The sequence below is a fragment of the Leptonotus elevatus genome, chromosome 8, assembly GCF_054856555.1.
Source record: "Leptonotus elevatus isolate MCC_2025b chromosome 8, RoL_Lele_1.0, whole genome shotgun sequence".
NCBI lineage: Eukaryota > Metazoa > Chordata > Actinopteri > Syngnathiformes > Syngnathidae > Leptonotus > Leptonotus elevatus.
This window is the reverse complement of record NC_141246.1, coordinates 10,453,044-10,466,877: the sequence shown is the minus strand read 5'-3', so window position 1 is coordinate 10,466,877 and position 13,834 is coordinate 10,453,044. Positions and strand designations below refer to the sequence as shown.

General features: G+C 41.1%; 1 protein-coding gene across 1 annotated transcript; it reads right to left on the bottom strand.

Moving 5' to 3' along the window:
• Positions 1-58: 58 nt before the first annotated feature.
• Positions 59-12,088, bottom strand: keap1b (kelch-like ECH-associated protein 1b). The gene is made up of 7 exons (XM_086081981.1): positions 12,006-12,088; positions 7,031-8,023; positions 4,992-5,237; positions 4,235-4,911; positions 2,364-2,569; positions 2,127-2,303; positions 59-2,046 (listed from the first exon to the last, which is right to left on the bottom strand). Exons 2-7 carry the CDS (start codon positions 7,334-7,336, stop codon positions 1,832-1,834), a joined length of 1,827 nt encoding a protein of 608 aa, XP_085938107.1. The 5' UTR covers positions 7,337-8,023; positions 12,006-12,088; the 3' UTR covers positions 59-1,831.
• Positions 12,089-13,834: the final 1,746 nt, after the last annotated feature.

The window sequence follows — 13,834 nt, the reverse complement described above, 5'->3', positions numbered from 1 at the left end:
TGAGTCATGACGTGCAATGACAAATTCAATTTCCGCATGACAACATGGCACCACACAATACAACAAACATATTTTACTATACAATTATTGTACAGGTTTCTGTTGGAAAAATGTACAAAGCAGATTTTAAATTTCCAACCCAGCTTATAGATGAACAATAAAATCCCTTTCAAAGTGAATTGAATTCTTTACAAACACTTTCCCCATTAACAGGCATTTTGACTCAACTACAACACATGCTTGTTGCTCAAAACAAAAAAACAAAAAACACAAGAGCAGCCGGTTTCAATACAAAAGTGTTGTCAGTTCAGAGGAACATGAAAAGCAAATTAACTAATAAATAAAAAGCTGAGCGCTTCAATTCTGTACAAGAATTATTTGAATATCAATGTACAAAACATCATGTAGAAACATTTGTAGCTTAAACGGCTGTTACAAACAGACTTTTTTTTTGTATTTGTCCTTTGTGTTCAATTGTTGGAACGCTTTGAACAAACATGGTCACTTTTGTTTTTGAGGTTTGGTGGTAAGAAGAAAAAGTCAACTTTCCAGTGAGAAATTTGTGTTTTTAAATCAAAGACAAATCAAACAATCAAGTAAGACGTTTGAAAAGCTACAGTATTAAATGTTCTCTTGAATTCACAATTCTTGTCTTGGCACTTACATCGAAGACCAGGTTTTACCTGCTTTAACATGGTGGGGCTCATCTTGCACCAAAATTAGACCTTAGAGCAAAATTGCACGTACCCACGTTGAATACACAATGTGGAATGATGCAAATGTTTTGTGTGTGGACTAATTGTAACACAATTAGAAATCTTGTAGAACAGGGTTTTTATTCTTTCCAGGGCCAACTAATGATGCTAACTGGCAGTTAAACATTCCGGTAACTGCCATGTGAACACCTTAATGCCATAGAAATGTGTATTTTTTAGAAAAACATGTCATGATGAGAAATTCAAATATTTCAAAGGAAAAAAAATTGTTTTACAAAAAAATCTTCCAATTTTTTTTTTTTGTGTGCATTTTTCCATTAATATGAAATTAAAGTTGAAGTTTAACCAGGGACTAAAAACTAACAAAAAAGATAATCCTATGCCTGTAATATATATATATATATATATATATATTTTTTTTACTGTGCTTGGGCCACAACAAGACCTCTGAGGATCAGTCCAAAAATAATAATAATAATAAAATAATAAAATAAAGCCCCAAAATATTTAACCCACACATTCTTGTAATAATATTTGTCCAGTTAAATGTTGAAACTAAACTAAACTGAGGACTTGCAAAAAAGTGAAATGGCCCCCAATAGGAAAAAGGTTCCCCCCTCCCGATTTTGATGCTCTGCCTCAATTCCAACACTACATTTATGACAGATAATTTACATTTGATTACGTTTTAACCTTCCATTTATTCTATGTTGATGACCAAATTCAAATGCGTTCGTATTTGCTGCTTCTACTTGAACAGCGCCAAAGAGACAAACAAGGTGACTTTGAATGAGATGCGATGATATAAACACTATTTCCCCCCTCAAATGACACTTCACCCCCCCCCCCCCTTTTAGCTAGAAATAAAGATCCCCTGATGGACCAGTGCACGTGTGCAGCCCTTTTCAGTCCAACCTGGGAGATGAGCTTCTACTCGAGGAATCTCAAAGTGAGCACAGAGACGGACTGAGGTCTGGCTGGGTTTGGCATAACACAAGTCAGGATCCAAAGAAGGTCGCCATTGATTATACTGCCGCTGACCTTTCAAGTTATAATACTGATTTGGTGTTAGCTCCAGATTCAAAGTGAAAGGGGGACGGGGGGGGGGGGGTGGTTTACAGTGTGCTGTGTTGCGGATTGTGTTGCGAAGCTTCGTCGCGCTGCCGTTCGGCCGTGGGACTCTGAGGCAGGTCCTTCTGGCAGGGCTCCATGGTGACGGCCACGCCGACGCCGCTACGCCCCGACGTTATGTGCGTGACCTCCGACCAAGTGTCCTTCTCGGGGTCGTAACACTCCACGCTGTCGAGGAACGTGCTGCCGTCGTAACCGCCTGTCGACACGGAAGCGGCGTTAAGAATATGCCGCCGTACGGCACAAGGGCAACAGTGTTGCGCTTGCGTGGCTCCTCACCCAAAACATAAATGCGTCCGTGTAAAGCAGTGACTCCCAGAGCACTGCGTCGGTGCCTCATAGAGGCGGCAAAGCTCCACGTATCCGTTTCCACGTTGTAGCGCTCCACCGTGTTCAGCTGGTTTGTGCCATCATACCCGCCCATCACAAAGATGTGATTGCCCAGCGCGCAAACACCTGACGGAGGCACACGTGGCTCAATTCAAGTCTCTTCCCAATGTTACGTTTGCTACTCACCCGCTCCAGAGCGCATGGTGTTCATTGAGGCCATGGTCTTCCACTCGTCCCTCTCCGGGTTGTAGCACTCGCACGAGCTGAGCCGGCTGGTCCCGTCGAAGCCGCCCACGGCGTACAGTAGCCTGTTGATGACGGCCACGCCCACCCCGATACGCCGCGTCAACATGGGCGCCACCAGCTGCCACTGGTCCCTTTCTGGATCATACCTACACAGAAGGAGCAACTCTCATTGACTGCAAACTCTGCAAAGTAATTACAGTTGCTGTTAATTCATAAATCATATTGTCCAAAAAAGTTTTTTCTTTTTATCTGAAAAGCATGAAAACATTTTTGATCGTCAGTTAACAAGAAATAATAAACAGGCCCTTGCACACTCATTTTAAATGGGACGTTTTTGAAATGATCAAACTTTGAAGTGATGATTGGCTCACATTACATAGCACATAAAAATCAATATGTTCTTGCTATCGATCAGACTTCATTTGGACAAAAATGCCAAAACATCAGTCCTGGAATTTGCCCAAATTGGTCCTACTCCTTTCTAACCAAAAAGCAACGCATCCTGGCAATTATTATTATTTTTTTTAAATAAAGGATGCTTAATACGGTCTCATAGGTCCTGCTCTGATCGACACACATGCTCATCAGTGGGAATTGTATTGGTGGCTAAAAATAAAAAGAATTGCAATAATAATTTGTCCATGTTGACGCTCCCAAAAAGTGAATTAATTTGGCTCCTTGAAATACAAGTACTAGCCCCCTTTTACAATTCTTGAAATAACGTGTTTTTTTTTTGCGGAGAAGTTCCTAATAATCAACAGGTTTTCTTTCCATCTTCTTTCTTAAATTCATATTGTGCATATCAGCAAACTGTATTTTCATGTCTAGAAACAATTTCAATGGGGCGATTTCAAACACAACGATAAATTTCAGCTTGAATTTAGTATTCCTGAATGGATTGTATGTTCTTTTAGCAAAGCTAAATTGAATTTAAAAAAAAAGGGATCTACTGACTGTAATGGAATTTTGTGAACATTTTTTGCATAGACCCCAAAAGTCAAAAGGCTATTGTGAAAACAAACAACATAACTGATATGATAAATATTTTATACTATTAACATACTTTTAATCTTATAATCAACTCCTCCCGGCTGACGTAGGCCGTAATCAAACAGAATTCATTTCCGCTTTCCGTTTCGGTTAAAATTTTCTCGCCGGAGTCCAGACAATTATTAATTTGTCTGCTATTTAGCTGTTCAAAGTTCGCTCCACTTTCACGCGGTTCCAACCACGTACACGTCAATCTTGGATTATTTTAGCAATTAGCATAGCTTCTCTGCCTTTCCTCGTCAGCCCTTTGTGAGAAGAACACTTGTTAGAAGTGTACCTTATTCGCCGCCACGGAGCCGACGATTACCGACGCCACAACGAGTTTAGCTGCACTGGCTAGCCAGTCGACGCTCCGGCTGAGAAATCTGCCATTCTCACCCACATACAAAATAAAAATTACAAAAGAAAAAAGAAGAAGAAAAAAAGAAAAAAAGAGAGGGAGCAATGATGATGACATGTCAAATCGGTAAAATTACCGAATGAACAATACTGAGCTCTCTCGGGAAAAAAAAATAAAATAAATCTGCGATTTGCAGTTTTGATATTCAATGTGTTTTGATGAGGCGCATAATCCAAATTCAGACTCGCAAACTGTGATGTGAAAATCTGAGAAACAAGTGTGCTCGAGACCCCCCCCCCCCCCGTAGTCCTGCCAACATCGATTTATATTGGTTTTCTTGGAGTGGAAGTTACTTTCCCTGTGTTTTTATACTACACCATAGGGTTCATACAGACACACTATATGAGCACTGTTCACTCACCTTTCCACACTGTTGTGGTGAATGCACCCGTGCGATCCACCCACCGCATATATCATGCAGTCGATGACTCCCACACCGATTCGGTTTCTGGACACGCTCATGGGTGCACATGGCAACCAGCAGTTGTTCATGGGATTGTAGCAGTCCAGTGAATTTGAGTCCATGTTGCCATCGGGGGCGTTGTTTCTCCCGCCCACGGCGTAGAAAAGCCCACTGATGACGCAGGCCGCCAGGCCACTGCGAGGTACCTGCAGGTCCGCTAGCCTGAGCCAGGACCCCGTGCCGGGATTATACGCCTCCAGGTAGCTGAGGGACTGCTGGAAGTAGCCCCCGGCCGTGTAGATGAGCTGCGGCACCTTGGGGGTTCGGCAAGAATTGACTTTGGCGGGCTTGTGCAGGGTGAGGTCCTGGAAGATTTGCGCAAGGTAGTCCTTGCACTGGGGGGCCCAGTCTAGAGACTGGAGCTGCGCCTGCAGGAAGTTGGGGGTGAGGGAATGGCAGCGGACAGCGTGGAGCAAGGCCTGGACGTACGGCCGCCGGTTCTCTCGGTCGTAGCGCACCCAGGCCTCGCACGCCCGGAAGACTTCGGACTCGCAGCGTACGTTAAGCTCGTCGCGGCTGATGAGGGTCACCAGCTGGCAGTGGGACAGGTTGAAAAACTCCTCCTGGGTCGCCACCTGGGAAAGAGCATGATGTAACCGACTTTGGACTCATTCATCAACTTTCCACTTTCCAAATATTTGTCTGACGAGCGTACCTGGCTGAAGTTCATGTAGATGTATTCCCGAGCCTTCTGGTGGAGCTCCGTGCAGCCGATCTGCTCGGCAAAACTGGCGATGCCGATGGCGTTGCTGGGGTCGAGTTGCTGCACCAGGAAGTCACAGCAGGCCTTGACCACGCTATCTATCTGGTACATGACGGCGCCGTTCATCACGTGGATCACGCACTTCTCGCCAACAGAGATACTGGCCGTGTAGGCAAACTCGATCAGTCGGTTCATCACCTGGGCAAGCGGAAAAACACAACGTGGCGGATCATTAAAAGGCAATCATCACTGTAAGTAGAGATAGACAGATATGTTTTTTTTTTCCAGGGCCGATACAGATACTGATTAATAGTAGTCATTGAAAGTCAATAATATTCATTTTCACTAAAAGGGGAAAAATATTGGCATCAAAATTTGAACAAATACAAACTCCACTCCATTTTTTGAGCATATGTTAATATTGTAGTTAAAAAAAAAAAATCTTAGTCAATATACATCTTTTTTTAATGTTTAAAAAACAAAACAAAAAAACATTGTATTACCAGTCAGTTTTTTTTCTATGTTATGTTTTTTTTTTTTTACATGTTCGGGGAAAAAAATCTAACACAAAGTTCAGGGATCTCCCAGAGGCAGTAGTGTGTCTTCAAAAGTTAAAATAGCTCCCTATTGTTTTCTACAGTAAATAATGTTCTCCACATTTTCAAAATATCTGAAGTGTTAAAATATCACTCATCTTAGTGTTTATTTCAAACAACAGAAGGTGCAGAGAGTTCCCAGGGTCAGCAGCCTCTCTGAAAATCTAAATAATTAATTCCCCAAGTTAACACATTTTAAATGGATCAATTATCGGCCGTATGATTCTTCAAAATGGTCGATATTTGTCAAAATGCTGAATTTCGGCGCCGCCTTTCCCTAACTGTAAGTAAGTCATTTGAGTTTTTTCTAATATCATGGTGAGCCACAAAAGTCAAAAATATAAATCAAACACAATGTGGATTTCAAACAATAATGGAAAAAATCCCATGAGACTGAGCATCACAATATTAACCATTTGGTAAACAATGTGTGTGCTTTTCATTCGTCACCACATGGTACTAGTGATAACAGAGTTGAGCTGTCACCATCATAAAACCTTTATTAACTGTGCAGGTGGTGTTGTCAGTAACCTTTTAACACCGTTACACAAATGCAAAGAGAAGTTAACCATTGTTTAAAGTAGTGGGCAGGAAGGAAGTAATTTATAATGTGTTTTGGTTTTTGCTTCTTGGCCAGTCCATCAAAACAGATCTTCGCATTAAAAAAGTAGTGGCACTAAAAAGTTTGGGGACTGCTGCCTTTACAAAACAAGTATTTAATGTTGTTCATTGTCAAAAGTCAGATCCTGATAAACCACAAATCCATCCATCCATTATCAGAAAAATGAATTATCATCAATGTGACCTCACCATCCAACATGCCACGCGTCAAATCAAACATCAAGCCAATTAACTCATTCACTGCCATTGACGGCTATAGACGTAAAAAAATTAATTTGAACTATTTCTATTAGTTTAACATTTTTCCCACTTTTGTTAACAAGAGTATGAAAACCTAGACTTTTTTAATGTATTAGAACAGATATAAAATTTGTGATTAATCGCGAGTTAACTCGTGAAGTCATTAAAAATGGTCATCGCCTGACGACCCTAATTTTTAATAATCTTTTCTTAAAAATAAAAAAAAGATTATTAAAAAATGGAAAAAATAATTAACTATTTTGTTTAAACAAATAAAAGATTTTTTAAAAATTTGGGGTGTCAGGTGATTACAATTTTTAATCGTAATTAATCGCATGACTTTACTAGTTAACTCACGATTAATCACAAATTTGATATCTGTTCTAAATGTACCCCCCTAAAAAATTATAGGTTTTCATACTCTTGTTAACAAAAGTGGGAAAAAAAAGGTAAACTAATAGAAATTGTTATAATGAATTTATGACGTCTATAGCCGTCAATGGCAGTGAATGAGTTAGGGAGGTGGTGTCTCACCTTGGGGTGGATGCCCTCGATGGGCACCAGCTCCATGCCGCATTCCTTCAGGCCGTTGGTGAACATGGCCCTGAAGACGGGCGACGACGACGCCAGCACCACCTTGTGCGCCACGAAGTCGACGGCCTCCAGGTCCCGGTAGCGCACGCGCAGCGTCACGTCGCAGAGCTGGCGCCCCAGACGCAGCTCGTTCATGATGGCGAAGGCGGCGGCCGTGTGGCTCTCGAGCGTGTAGCTGAAGACGCGGTGGCCGTTGTGCGTGGACGGAGTCACCAGCGCTTTGCATTCTGTCAGGCACTCTGACATCTCCTCCCTTGTCTCCTCCTCCTTAGCCTCTCGCACAAGAAACCTTTGGCGCTATCATGACACCACTGGGCCAGCGTGGGTGAAATTGGGTTGGTCCTGTGGTTTGGCTGCCTTCGAGTCAAATGTATGCAGATACGATGACTCCTGTTTTGAGTTCAGTATCTGTCAAGCTTTGTGACTCATTGCGGACTTACTGGAGACCTCACAGTTGCTTGGACCGCTACGTGATTCAGTTCCAACATAATCAAACTTGAGAATTCCATCGACCAGCGAGAAAAATCGGGCAGAAAACGTCAACGGCTTCAACAATAATCACGTTAAACTATTTGTGCCATATCTTTGTAAACAAGTTCTTTACTTCTGATGGAAAAAGAGAATGCAGTCCAACACTTGTAAAATGACGCCCTTGTCGTTCTTGAGAGCCCATTTAACCGGTTTGGTGGAATGTCTTCAATCAGCGCGCCCAAAAAATATGAATATCAGCAAAAAAATTAAGTAATAGTGGGGGGGGGGGGGGTATCTTGTTTCCCTTCACAGAAGCAGTCGTGTCCAAGAAGGTGTTGTAGGAATAACTTGGATGACTTTCTGAAATCAAAGTCCAGGAGAAGCAATTTGGTAGCGTTCCTTGTTATATCCTTCCAGCTCTGTAGCTTGTTTAAACCAGGAAGCACTTGGCTCAACTAACACCTGAAAAGAGAGGGAAGGAAAGTGACATCAGATACGCAATACACTTAATACGGTGTCAAAAGACATCCCGGTGCGGACCCACTAAAACACGAATAAACACCGTCTTATGTTGTCAATATTACAGGACAAGGACAGAAGTGTATCTACGCACGCTCTTCTGAGTGCAGATAAATGTAATCAACACTTCCTTCTTATCGTGACGCTCATGCCACTTGAAGTCATCGCAGCACAGATAATAAACTCCTTCTCGTGTAGGGTGACTCGGATGAGACGGGAATAGAAAACCGACGCACTTATGACCAAGCAAAACGGGTTTTTACAGTCTTCAGGAACAAGGACAAGAATAAGCTACAAAAATGAACACGGCACGGACTCGCCAGCTTTAAAATGGACCACAAATCACGAATATACCGTTTATGCCCAATTCCGTGTTCACAAGTCCATGTATGTACAACGTATACTTTTTAGAAGCCTTTCGTGACATCTCAGCAGATGGCAATGGAATACATTCCAAACGGTGTCCAATCCTTTTGGACACCGTTTTAGCGTTTACTTATATAAGAAACAAAAATGAATGCATGCAGTTTTTTTTTTTTGTTCTTCTACTGAGCACTGAAAGAGTAAACGCAACCCAACTGTACATTTTGAAGAAGCCATGTACTGTAATGTGTGCATGCTTTGGAAGTTAATACCTTGGGTGTGACTGAAATGAAGTTTCAGCATGACTCAGTGTTTTACTTTTCCTTGTTTGAAACAATGAAAATACTAACAAACATTCCACAGTTTGACTTGCGCACAATTATTTTATATTAGCATTTGGTTGAGCAAGATAAACTTTTTTTGTTCACAGCCAGCAGGTTAATTGATTACACAACAACAGTAGCTCGCACAAGATGAAATTAAAAAAATATATATATCAAATGTGAGGCCCAACGAAGAGGTCCTTCCTACCATAATGGATTTTCGGTCTTTATATGGAGGCGTGTGCTTAAATCCCACTGCTGCCAGGTCAGTTGCCCGAGCATGAGACTCTGAATCACAAGGCTGTGAGTTTAAACCTCACGTTGGGGGAACTACTTCGGTCAAATGTCACTGAGGTACCCCACAAGAATGCCAAAGAAGCCAAACTGTCGCAGGTTTAATAAAACAAAAAACATGAAGGCATTTACACCCGAGACCTACCTTTTCTTTGGAAACGCTGTTGGCTGCTCCCATGTTTGACAAATGGTGAAACTGCTAAGGTCGGGTCATCTTAATCAAACAGTCACATTCACAGTCATATGAAACATGCTGCCACTGTGATGTACTGTTTGGCATACATCGCTCTTCAGCCTGAAATTGCACTCTGACCGTTTCACAAAGTTACCATACTGTACAGTTTCAGCTTGGCACAGTGCGGTTTGGCTTGTTTCTGCATCCACAACTAGTTCCTGATACAGACCGACACCTTCTCTGTGGTTCACAGTGAACTGAACATGCATAAAAAATGTGTTCATTGTTTAAGGAGACCTACGAGGCAATTTTTTTTTAAATATGTCATGCAGAAATTTAATACAGTTTGATGTATGGCAATTAAACGTGTGATCTGATTGGGCCATTTGCCTGAATGAAAGATGATTCACTTAGGCCAAAAACAGATTATTCAACAGGGATAAACACTGAGCATGAGTGGCACCCAATGAAGTGAATTTGGATCATTTCCACAATGGTTAGCAATCACTGTATTAAGCCCTTTTTATACTATACTTGCTTTTGTGGCATTCGCAGCGAGACAGGTCATAGGACGGCACAAGGACGACAGCGGCCCGGCTCAAGCGCGTCCACGTTGGGCACTAGTTGCTAAGCTACAGAAACGTTTGTGACATAAAGAAGTTAGAATGGGAAGCCCGCACGTACTCATAACGAGGAGGATGTAATGTGATACTACTGAAACATGCGCGGCTGTTGTATTTTTATTTTAAGATAACAGTTCTATTGTTGAAAATACTGCATTCATTTCTGGCTATTTCAAGTAGTTTCAACCCACCTGGTAAATACAGAATGGTGGAGAGCTCCGTCCAGTGCAATGCCTCTTTTTTATCATTCTCATTTTGTCTTGTGCCCCAAATTTTGGAACACTGCATTTTAGTCCTGTCACTATCGAATATTTTTAGAATTGATTAATCGCTTGATTACTCAATTGATTAATCAACTAATCGGATTCATTTTAATTTTGCATTAGGTGTATTACAAAAGCATATTTTCTAGGGGTGTGCCCAAAAAAATCGATTCTCATAAGAATCGTGATTCTCATTTTGTATGATTCAGAATCGATTTTAAATGTCCCAAAATTGTTTTTATTTCATTTATTTTATACTGTCTTGCCCTTGTTTGTGTGTGCCTATTGGGAGCACTGTTCATGTTGTACACGATTTAGCCACTTAGGGGCAGTGTGGTTCCGCTTGTTCTGATACACCGTTATGGTGTAGCCACATAGAAGCAAAAAGTCATGATCAAATTATTCCAATAAAAGTAGTTTTTTTTTTGCAGTGTAGGATGTTAAGATGCTTCTCTGTATACATTCCTGAAGTGTTTTGTATGAATAGTCGTTGTTTTGAGTCATAAAAGTGCCACGAGTAGCGCGCTAATTAGCATTAGCGAGTCAGACTGGAGTAGATCATGACAATTCTTTGCATATCTATAAATTGAAGCAGAAATCATTGTCAATCAAATATTTTTTAATCTAGAATCGATTCTGAATCGAATCGCAGGCCCAAAAATCGGAATCGAATCGTGAGACAGTAAAAGATTCGCAGCCCTAATATTTTCCCTGATTAGAGATTATTGTTTGTTAACCAGTGATTGGTGTTTATTTCGCACTTTGCATTTGTATAGTATTTTTATAATTTTTTTTAAAGGGGGGGATTTATGTTGCACTGTGTTACCGGTTCGGTCGTTGTTTTCCAAAGTAAAAACAGATGTTTGCAAATGTCTTATTTTCTTTCATGAAAGACTACAGAAATCAGTGAACAATTACTGTTGATATGTTGAAATCAGAGGATTTGGACATTTTAAATTAAAAGATGATTATTTGATTTTTAAAATAGCTGTCAGTTAATTTGATAATTGAATACTTGTTGATTAATCGATTAATTTTGACAGCTCTTCTGCATTTATTATTATTTTCGTAACTAGGATCGGAAACCATAAATACAATGTGGTCTGCCGCCTGCACTTTACGAGCAGATTCAATTTTTAGTATTTCAAGAACCCTTGATGTACTCCACAAGCGCAACCCAGTTTGTGACGCCCACTTTCTGCCCCATCAGCCCTGCTTACACAATAACTTGTACAGGTTCCCTGACAAATATGCAATGATTGGTGTTAGAAGCGCTAAATGTAAGGAGGCAAAGGAGGACAAGCCACTAAACCGGAGTAGTTTGCTCCACTGACATGTTGGCAAGAAGTTACTGGGTGACTCATCCTGAACTCTTCACAGTGGAACTCAATGTACCAAAACATGACCCACAAGTGAAGCCAGATCTTACATAATGAATTTACACAGAATGGAACCGCCGCGTACTCGATACGCACCATTCATCTCTTCTTCTGCTTTATTTTTATTTTTAACCCGTTCCCCATCCACATGCTGCATTTTGACGCCTGTTTTGCTCGTTAACACCAGCGGCAAAGCGCTGAAAATAAAGATACACCGAAATTAAGCTAAATCCATAAAAAGCCTTTACGTAGCGCTACGGAAGTCTCCAACTTGTTCCTGAGCAAGTAAGCCAAGTAAGGCTGTTCATTTGAATCAAGTGAACGGGCTACCTTCTGATAATAACAACAACAGACGGTAGCTAGCGGCATTGAACCGCTTCGAGAACAAAACACGCTAAGCCGGGTGAAACTAGCCGTGTTCTGGTAGTATAAACCGCACCTCGCTTCTGATAATATCCACATTAAAGTCACACTTGAGCTCAAATCTGCCAGAAAAGATACTCACGTTGCGGAGCCGAGTTCCTCCATGATAAACTGTGCGCCACATAAGAAGGGGGAGGGAGTAGTGAGGTTGAGGGGGGAGGAGGAGGGGGCGGGAGAGGGAAGCGGTAACTCACCATGACTAAGCATTGTACGAGGGCCTCCCCTCCCCCTTCACAATAAGAGTGTCTCGCCGTGGCCTCAGTTGACACGTAACGGCGGTCAAGCCAATGGGAGATTTTATTGAGAAAGGATTGTGTCAGAGTGACAGTACAGTACTGGACTACCGCCAGCTCATTCAAACTCACCGACCAGGGAAATGTTCAGTATGACAACCTCGACAATTTCAACCGATAAACTTGGATTATATATTGTTATTTTACTCTTTTTTTTTTTTTTAAGTGACATTGAAATTGACAACTACCGGCACATTTAAGATAGATAGATAGATAGATAGATAGATAGATAGATAGATAGATAGATAGATAGATAGATAGATAGATAGATAGATAGATAGATAGATAGATAGATAGATAGATAGATAGATAGATAGATAGATTTCTACATCACTCCTAGGAAATCACAATGGCCCATTATAGGTGAGTTATTTTTTAAAACATGCCCACAAGCTATTCACGTGGACCTTGGGGATGACCTGCCTGTGGTCACGACCTGCCTGTGATTTTGGGAGGAAGCCAGAGTACCAAAAAAAAAAAAAAAGCAAAAATAAATAAATAAAGAAGAAGAAGAAAAAAAAAAGCACATGACTAAACATGACTGCTTTTTTAATGTCATTTTGGATTGATTGACAGTTCAGGCTGATTATTGCAGCTGTACGTTGCCAAAAACTACAACCACAGTTACAGTATAAACATTGTTAAAATAGTGTCAATCAAAACCAAGCATCGTTATCTGAAAAGGTGGCATTCTTCTATTTTTTTCCCGCGTGGTTGCTGAGATAGACTTCAGCACATCTGAACACAAATGAGTACAAGCGTAATGGAAAATGGACGTACTGTGTAAAGTTATGGCTTGTGAATGTGACATCCACACACTAGAGAAACTCTCAGATGCTTTGTGGATTTAACTAATTAATGACTGTTTTACTTTAATAGTTGTTGGTTAAAGTATGCACAACTGTCTATTCCACTTACAACCACAAGGTGGCAAGAAAAGGCAACACTGGAGATGAGAGACTGGAGAGATGCACGCAGCAAGCCAGGGCGAGTCAAGTTCCTTTCAATCATTACACAAACGTTACGTGAAATGAACCATCTTTCAAATATTTTCCTTTTGTTTTAGCGTTCCAAACCATTGCATTAGCCTCATTGCCAGGACTCACTACTGATTAAACACATGACTTCCAAAATGTAATTTGAATCGAAACAAAGCAATGATGTGACCTGACAAGTCTTCAATAGGCCTTTCCTTGAAATTCCTTACTCACTTGACTGCCCAAGTCTGTCTTTCGTTCCACTCAATTGATCCCAGTTGCCTAAATAGGTCCTTGCAGACACATTTCTCCAAAACATTATTCTAAGGCCGCTCTGAGATAGACTTGGCGTTATGTTTTCTGTTCTAAAAGTCATGTTGCTGAATAATTGCTCCAGAGGGCTGCAAAGTCTCGTGTAAATATGACTTTATGACCTCTGTCTGTTTAGTTTCTTGCGTGAATTCATCATAAAGAAGAGAAGTGTCTGTTAAAAGATGGCTCATCAGCGGATAACTCCAGCATCTGGAACAACATGTGCAAATACAATCAAAGGAACCCCCAAACCCATGTGGGCTCATTTATTCAAGTCTGTCTTTTGGGGGGTGATGTCACGAAAGGATGCGCATCATGAACTTTAATGC

What these genes read in the sequence shown, in the direction of transcription:
- keap1b (XM_086081981.1), bottom strand. Translation starts at nt 7,336, where the DNA reads ATGTCAGAGTGCCTGACAGAATGCAAAGCGCTGGTGACTCCGTCCACG. An exon ending in TCGAGGGCATCCACCCCAAG is followed by an intron (nt 5,238 to 7,030) that starts GTGAGACACCAC and finishes CCGCTTGCCCAG; the next exon opens with GTGATGAACCGACTGATCGA. An exon ending in CACCATGCGCTCTGGAGCGG is followed by an intron (nt 2,304 to 2,363) that starts GTGAGTAGCAAA and finishes TGCCTCCGTCAG; the next exon opens with GTGTTTGCGCGCTGGGCAAT.